General features: G+C 36.5%; 1 protein-coding gene across 2 annotated transcripts; it reads right to left on the bottom strand.

The window, feature by feature from the left end:
- Nucleotides 1–1,258: 1,258 nt before the first annotated feature.
- Nucleotides 1,259–8,564, bottom strand: LOC136774180 (sodium-independent sulfate anion transporter-like). 2 transcript variants are annotated; one of them, XM_066728327.1, is made up of 11 exons: nucleotides 7,662–8,564; nucleotides 5,640–5,824; nucleotides 5,109–5,304; nucleotides 4,779–4,999; nucleotides 3,246–3,390; nucleotides 2,981–3,145; nucleotides 2,456–2,617; nucleotides 2,233–2,373; nucleotides 2,010–2,155; nucleotides 1,759–1,920; nucleotides 1,259–1,632 (listed from the first exon to the last, which is right to left on the bottom strand). In XM_066728327.1, exons 1-11 carry the CDS (start codon nucleotides 7,696–7,698, stop codon nucleotides 1,492–1,494), a joined length of 1,701 nt encoding a protein of 566 aa, XP_066584424.1. In that variant the 5' UTR covers nucleotides 7,699–8,564; the 3' UTR covers nucleotides 1,259–1,491. The 2 variants fall into 2 exon arrangements, with proteins under 2 accessions (XP_066584424.1, XP_066584425.1); XM_066728328.1 differs by lacking the exon at nucleotides 7,662–8,564 and having other exon boundaries at nucleotides 5,109–5,288; nucleotides 5,640–5,751.
- Between the last annotated feature and the right edge of the window lie 207 nt (nucleotides 8,565–8,771).

Raw genomic sequence — 8,771 nt, forward strand, 5'->3', positions numbered from 1 at the left:
ATAATAGGAGCAACTGTACAGCAATTACAGGCGTGTTGACGCTGTATTCCAGTAGAGAAGCGATCCAAATGCTACAACAATTATTATTAGAAAACCGAACATTTTTTAAAAATACGACATACTATTAAATTAGATACATAAAACTCTTTTCTGAAATTTCAAATTAAATTTTGATTATTTCTTTTTTCTCTCTCTCTAACTTTACATGTGTTGGAACTACTGGGAAAATACACACTAATATATATATATTTATTTATTGAAAAATATAACAGATGTCAGGTGAGTAAGCGTTGGGAAAGATTATCAAAATTCTGCGACTCGATAAAAAATTGAAAATCGATTTTTCTATCGGTCAATGACGACTGGCCATAGTCATGGACTGTAACAGATTCCTCGCAAGAAATTTCCACACACTGCACACGAAAAATATGAATTCGTACATGCATGTTAACAGACTCGAAGAGGATAAAGCGGATCACGTTGCAAAATATAATTTACGATGTATTCGAAACGTGAGTGAAAAAATGACAAAGAAAGATTTTATTTACGATATGCGCTCGCCATTATTGTGTCCCAGAAAGGTAAATCATTTTTCGCAATAACCTTAATATGTCACTATTACTCCATTACTATTGTATCTCCGATTAAGCAAAATTTGAGAAAATCAGTAATAAACAATCGAATCGATAAAAGGTGAAAATTAAAAGTACTTGTCTTAAAATTATAATCGAGGATTTAAAATTAATTTACTTTTAAAATAGGTAGATGAACGAAAACAAGACACGGTTTTGCTACATCTGCGGAAAAAGACAAATTTGGAAAAGAGTTCGTCGACTGTGACATCACAGATTCCTGTCAATTGCTGCTACTCCAATGCTGGCACAGATACAAATGCACGTTGAATATTTTACCTAGATTTATACTTTATTATCATCAGAAAAATTATTATTTAAATTGCCTTGGAAATTGGTTAATAAAAATTACATAATTAATCATTTTAACCATACACACAGCTTTTAGGAAACCGAGTCCTCAACTATCGATGTAATTTTTGTAACGAGGCGATGGCAACTTTATTTTCATTGGCGACACACGTAAAATCTCATTATCAGCAATATTGCAAGAAATGCTACTGGATTCTCGTAGAAAACGAAACTATGGAGCAGCATTTAAAAAATTTTCACGATTTAACTACCACAATATAGAATAAACATGTTATTATCAGAATTATAATGAGCAACAAAGTTTCTTTTCTTCTTCTTTTATTTATTAGATATATATAATCTCGCATATAATAAAATAACAAAGTAAAATTGTAAAAATTGTGTTTGGTCGCACAGATCTATACAAAAATACTGTATTAATGATTCATCCGTGACCAAAACACATTTAAAACATTGTTGCTAATATTCGTATTAAAGATATAACAGAAATTGATTTTATGTACAAATTTATACTATGTATATATATACTTAAATATAGTATAGAAAATTAGTTATTATTTTCTTGCTTAAACTGATCGGAAATACCAGGAGCCGCAACGGACAATATGTGCGAAACGTTCTCGTTGCAATTGACGCAAATCATCTCTTGACCCCGCAAGGATAAATCATTGGCTAACAATTTTATGTTCTGAAATACATTAATTCGTTATAGAAACTTTAATTAACGGCTAATTCTCGGGATGAATAGGTTTACGAGAGAAGTTCGGCTTGAGGTGGAGTAGGAGTGGGAGGGGGGTAAAGTTAAAGAGCTTACTTTGGCTACAGTTACATCGATCCTCTTGAGACTGCTGCAGTCGAGTATTACGTTGTTCAGGTTTCTTTCGGTAAGCCTCATTATACGGGCGCGAAGATACTCGGCTGCTGGGAAGGTGAGAGCCTCTTTGGGCACCAGGCGAATTACCGTCGTTTCGTTGGACTATAAAAACAGATTTCATTTGTATTGTTGCGCTTTTGTGCGGAATGACAGAAATTGGAGGAATTGAAAAGAGTTTGCTTCGGCTTCACCTGTTCCACGTTCGTCTCTACGGCAGGTCTGGCAGTGAAATACAGAAGGGACAAGAGGCTCAGAGCAATGCCAATGGCTATACCCACTTCGAGCCCGAGGAAAACGCACGCTATCAATGTTATCAATTCTACGAAGAAATCGATTTCTGCAAGTACGGTCAATGTGGTTATATACATATATGTAGTTTAAAGGCTCGAGAGGTAATTTCGATGAAACGCTCACTTTTGGCTCTCCACAGCATAAGAAAACTGGCAAAGTCCAGCATGTAGTACATGGCGCAAATGATGAGACCAGCAAGGGTGGCTTTTGGGATGAAACGAAAGGTCGACGTTAAAAATCCTACTGCCAGCAACACGAGGCTACCTGTGCGAATGGATCAACAAATTGAGCGTTGACACACGTCGATGGACCGAAGTATATAAATTTGTCGCATATATATTTTTACCAGTGAACAATCCTCCTAGCGTAGTTTTCACTCCGGACGAGTAATTAACGGCGGTACGTGTGAAGGAGCCTGTGACCGGCATCGAACGAACAAACGAGCCAAAAATGTTACTCAGCCCCAAGGCTATCATTTCCTGCGTGCCATCCAACGTCCTCCCTTTAGCTGCAAAGAGAAATGGAACGATGATATAATATAAATATACACGAAAAAAGTAAACGACAAAAATTTTGCGAATGGCACTGCGTCGAATCCTCTCAATAGCGAGATGGCAATTATCACTACTTTTAGAAACAATTTTTCAACAGTGCAAACTCGTTAAATCGTTAGATTTAACGAGTTTGCACTGTAATGTTGAATAATGGTTTTTATAACGTAATAAATGCCACTTGGTGATTGAGAGGATTTCAGTCTAGTGTTATCCTTGCTATTTTTGTTTTTTATTTTTTTCCACATGTGTTAGTAAAATAATAAATATATATTTTATAGTTTGCTGTATATTATATATATATATATATATATATATACCAAACGCTTTAGCAATAGCAATGTGTTCGATGGTTGAAACTATCGGGATAGAGAATAAAGTCGTTCCCATTGCTTTGGTCATGTCGACAAAGTTGTAGGTGTGATTGTGGAAGTTTGTGGAAAAGGGGGGTGGCCCGAATGGAGGAAGTCCTTGACCCAACGACCCTGCAACAATTAATCCAAGGGATATGAATTTTTTTCACCGTCCACGCATTCATTTGATTAACGAGACTCCTGTGCTCGCCTCCGCTCTGCTATGTCTCACCTGTTAGAGCAAAGGGATTCTTCCCATAAAGACTGCAGACGTAGGCTATTACTGCCCCCAGGATGACAACGATAGCATTGCGAGATAGCGTGCAGGACCACGCGATTTTCTCTGCCCAATTCCCATTTCGTCGTCCAGGAATATTCTATATTACATTATGCATGTATAATATGTATCATAACGTGTAAAGAGACTAGAATAATAGTAATTTTCTCTTGCGTTGAATAAATATAGTGTTAAGGGTAAGAGAAAATTGGGTAAGTTGGCGATACGAAGCTTTCAATTTCATTTGCAATTTCGATACAATTTTATAAGTAAAAATTATTGTTATTCTTAAATATCCGATGAAATATGCACGTAATATTCGAAAAACGGTCTTGGGAATAACACGAGTTTTTGGTATGGGTATAGAATATAATAAATTATGTGGGAAATAATTATTGAATCAATTTTTTAACGTAATAAACTTATGAGACGAGAAGCTAAGAGTATAAATAACTCATGAATAATTTTCATGTCTATATACAGTGAGAAAATAAAACTGTATAAGAATTGCCATGATGTCGTGGCACCAAATTCCTTCGATTGCAAGATGACGATATTTCAATTTTACAATGCAGAATTTGTGAAATAATAAATATTACAGCGTACATCAGTAAGTTTACTGAAATTGTTTTTAAAATAGGTAATAATAGTCATCTTGCGAACGAGAGTGTATTATTTGTGTTTTTTTCGAGCATAGTGAGAATATTCTACCGTTCTGCACTGTAAAAGTTATCATTTCAGAATCGAGGAGATTTGGTGCTACGTAAAATTCGAAATATTGCTTTCATATTAGAGTAATTTTCAATATTTCGTGGAAAATTGTAATATTTCGTGAAAAATTTGCATTACTTCATAGGAAAAGTTGTAATTTTCGTTAAATCGCTACACCCACTTTTTTCGTGTATATATAATGAACGACGTCTAACTTGTTTTTCACATGTATTTAATTTTTCTCTGATTTTTCCTGTTCGTTATCCTTTTTAACATTCCTGAAGCAAGCGTACTCACTGAAGAAATATTTTAGAAAAGGAATTAAAAAAATATCCTTACAAACATTTGTACAATAAAAATTCGTCATCTTATTTGAAAATAATGTTTATTTCTAATAAACCATTTGAAATTCACAAAATACTTCCAAGTACATTTTATCATACATCGTTGGACGTATTTTGAGTAACTCTCTAACGATAAAAAATCTAAAAACATGAGAGTTTTACCACCAGAGCACTCTAATTCCAGCCGAACGAAGCCTAATTAAATGTTACATGGAGTCTGCGTCGTTTTAAGCGTTGTCGATAAAACGCGGATCACTCCATAAGTATAATAAAAATTGTCTCGTGCTTGTCACACGTGGTACACGACCCAGTTTCTCTGGGATAACAGTGAAATTATTATGCTACGAGATTTGAGGAGAGTATAACAATAATTGAATGCGTCATTGTAGACACCTCGCGTCGTCTTACCCAACTTTCCCCTATAATAATATACCTTGAGGAGAACCAGAAGAGCAATGGTGAAGAGACCGAGCAAGCTGTCCTCGTACTTGACCTTACGAATATTCGTGAAAACCGCTTTAATAGCTTCGAGGAAATTTTCTGCTCTGCCAGGAATCCCTAAGAGAGACTTGAACTGAGAGGAAGCTATGTTGATCGCGGCAGCCGATGTGAAGCCGGTAATAACAGGGAAGGATATAAAATCCAGAAGGAAACCTGCGCAGCGATGCGATCGTTTGAGAGACGTGGCTCGAAGGAAAAAATAGACGCAGCGTCGAAAAGACGAGCTCGCATGCATGTGGGTTTTTGTGCAGACTTTACGAACCTAAATGGAGGACACCTAGCAGAGCTATGATGCAGCCTTTCAAGAAGGAAAGGAGCACCGCCATGTCCGGTCCTTGCTGGGCTACGAGCGGTTGCACCATAGTCGCCATAATTGCAGTTGGTCCGATAGTGATGTTCTCGCAAGAGCCGAACACAATGTAGACGAACGAGGCCATAAAGCCTGCGTACAAGCCATACTGTGCAGTGTACCATAAGATAAGATCACGAGAAAAAGCAGAACATTTTTTAGAATTTCTCATGAATATTATTTTTTATATTGTTTTGGTCCTGTACACCGGAAGGTGAACGTAAAAATTCGTCTATTTACGTAATTATGAGAGATATTAACTTTTTGCACGGGACCTCTTTTCGAAGGTCCTTTTTTCATAGGGTCCAGAAAGGTATTATGTGGAAAATTGAAATCTCTTATAGTTACCGAGATAAACGCTTTTTTAAAACCAATATATTATGGAGCAATTTAAAGTAAACAGCACCCTGCGTGGCTCGTTTATTTTCATTGTAGGTAAATTACCTCAGGATTTAAACCGGCGACAATTCCGTAAGCTATACCCTGCGGGATCGCGGTAAGTCCTACGGTAAAGCCCGCGAGGATATCCTGTGGCAACCATGATGCTTTATAGTTCGGTAGCCAGCCCAGTATCGGTAATCTTCGTCTAGCGAAGGACGCACAGGCTTCTTTCTTCATGCATCGAACCACTGAACAATAATTTATGAGGCATATATGAAAAGAGAATAGAGTATTATAAGAAAGAGATTTGTATTTTGCTGCACTTTTCTCTAAAGTCTCCATTTCTTACGAAAGAAAGTTTATTCATATTTTTTTACATGTATTCATCATTTTATGCATAAACTACTTGGCTTTCAATTTCATTGCTTAATTTTTTATTTGTTTCATTAAAAGTTGTTTTTTATTAATATGCGTTGTAAAGTACAAGGCTCTAGTTTGTTGAAAGTGTTATTTCAGTAGATATAGATTGCACTAGTCAGACATTCCTTAAATTTGAAAGAAGAAACAGTTATTAACATGACTCATCAAAAATCTAAATCTAATCGAGAATGTGTACATCTTTTAAATCATTGAGTGATTACAAAAAAATGAAAGAAATGTAGATAATACAAATATTTTTTTGGTCCCATTATTTTGGTTAAATATAGATTATTTTCTAATGTTTTTTAATATTTCAACATTAATTATTCAATTATAATAAGATATTTTTTTTACTTTCAAATTTAACGAATGTCTGATTACTGCAGTCTGAATCTACTGCAAAAACCCCCTAAGGTGGTTGATAGAGTGGATCCAGATTGTACTAGTCAGACGTGTTTTAAATTTGAAATAAAGAAACTCTGTCCGTATAATTGAATAATTAACGTTGAAATATCAAAAAATAATGAGAACACACAATATACATACATATAGAACAAAATAACACATTTTTATATTTGATTCAAATGCCATTTTATTAATTATCGTTATGTAATTGTTTATTAACTTGATTTTTTCTTAAAAATTTATATTTTTCGAGGTGTATTAATTGTGAATATATCCTATATGCAAATTCACCGAATCAACTTTGTCATTTATCTATAGAAACAATTATATCATAATTATTCTTATATATAATTAAGCATCCATTCATTAAATAAAACATATCTGCACAAGTACATTAATCATTAGTCTAAAAATTCAATTCATAAGTAGTGTTTCCACAATGAGTACGCTACTTTAACAAAAATAAAATTTGATTAAGAAAAAAGAGCAACTTTAAAAATAATTAAAATGCAATAATTAATAAAATAGCATATGACGCAAATATTAAAGTGAAAGATTTTGTTCTATACAGCATTCCAATTATTATTTGATATTACAATATTATTTATTCAATTACACAAACCCAGATTTAATTTATTTCAAATTTAAACTACGTCTGTTCAATACGGTCTGAATCCACTGCAATAACCATCTTAAGAACGCTTTATGCTGCAGATGCAGAATCCACCAAGGAATTAATTAAAGAAGCATAGAAGTATCAAAAGACACAATATTGCCTCGACGGCAAGTAATTTAAAAAAAAAGCATCGAATGCACTTCTTGTCATTTACGCGATGTTTGATGTTGCAATTTTTCACAATCTCATATATATATACTCTTCAACTACTGTATAACCATTGGTACCGTGCCGGTCCGGTGACGTACGGTATAAATCGCCTCCATAGAAGCGCGATTAAACGTCACATTATAATAGTATTAGTATATACTGCACGCGATTAACATATCAAGAAAAGAAGCAACAACGCGATACTAAGCTATGACATAATACTATACAGTTGTCCAACATGTATATCCAGCGTTTGCCGCAATAACAAAATAATAACATCCGAATAGACCGGCTTATCATCCGGAGATAGTTTTGAAAGCACATTGGCGTTTCCCAAGAGAATTCGAGTAATAACGTGGTTGATTGTCGTGCAACTAGGCGGATATAATATTAATTATATACCATATCGTGTACTATGTACTTATTAGGCTTACTTGTCTCTCGTACAGCTTGTCTGCCTTCCTCCAACATTTTCCCAGTTTTGTAGAAACGATGATGCGATAAGTAGTCGTAACGCGCGCGACGGTATACGTGTTGCACGAGTGGACAAGAGTGATGTAGTGTTAAAGGGGGGGGGGGGTGTTGAGGTAGAAAAAAGAATACTGATCACCTACGTATTTACACGCTTATCCCTCAATTAAATTCAACTAAATTCGTATCATCGCCGGTTACCAAACGAACACCATGCACGGATATTTCAGGTCTCTCTTCAGCAATCGCCGCTGAAACGTAAATGAATATGAATGCGAATCGGCATGGCAATAGGCCTCCAGTTCAAGAGTCCCTACTCCCTGTGAAGGCCTATCCCCTCCAACCGATTCAATCCCAACCAACAGTCCAGCCTGTTGTATGTGACGAGAGTCTTCAGTTCAGAGTTGCCAGAAGCGGATAAATTCTCACTCCCACCACGCTTCCCATTCCCTACGTACAGAACGCTGAGAACGAGAGTCGGAGTGGGGCAAAGAAATCACCCGTTCTAGACAACTCTACACTCCACTCTCGCTGCTGCTGATCCTTCGGCTCCACTTGAATAACAACAGCAGCAGCACCATACAGCGGCTAATTTCGGAACTCGCACAGCGCACCTTTCCTTCCCGCCTATTTTCTTTCCCTCTCTCTCTCTCTCTCTCTTTCTCGCGCGTGAATAACCTCTCTTCCCTCGTCAAACTCCGTAATTTAATCCTCAACACGCGAACAATGCGAAATTGCTTGGGAATAACGCAGAAATACGAGAGGAATATTTTTAGCTTGCATCCTTCGACGCACTCTGCATTTAAACTGGTATAATCGTCGCGTCTGCATTATCAACGCGTTATCGAAACAGTATTACTACCGGGGCTGACCGAGCTAGGTGGTGGGTTGGTGGGGGTGGCCGGAGTGGCTGGGGTGGCTGTAACGGCAGGAGCGGGAGATATGATGCATGTAGTAGATACACACTACACGTACATGCACAGGCGCAAAACGCATGCGCGAACACGCGCGTTACCGCGGAGGGCGGCAGGCGGCAGCGATGAATTGCCAGGGCCAGTTCAGACGATTCGGAC

Source organism: Prorops nasuta, unplaced genomic scaffold (genome assembly GCF_024137725.1).
Source record: "Prorops nasuta isolate Cenicafe-Biocafe unplaced genomic scaffold, Cenicafe_Pnas_1.2 PNAS00006, whole genome shotgun sequence".
NCBI lineage: Eukaryota > Metazoa > Arthropoda > Insecta > Hymenoptera > Bethylidae > Prorops > Prorops nasuta.

What these genes read in the sequence shown, in the direction of transcription:
- LOC136774180 (XM_066728327.1), bottom strand. Translation starts at nt 7,698, where the DNA reads ATGTTGGAGGAAGGCAGACAAGCTGTACGAGAGACAA. An exon ending in TCGCCGGTTTAAATCCTGAG is followed by an intron (nt 5,305 to 5,639) that starts GTAATTTACCTA and finishes TACACTGCACAG; the next exon opens with TATGGCTTGTACGCAGGCTT. An exon ending in CTCTTCTGGTTCTCCTCAAG is followed by an intron (nt 3,391 to 4,778) that starts GTATATTATTAT and finishes AATGTAATATAG; the next exon opens with AATATTCCTGGACGACGAAA.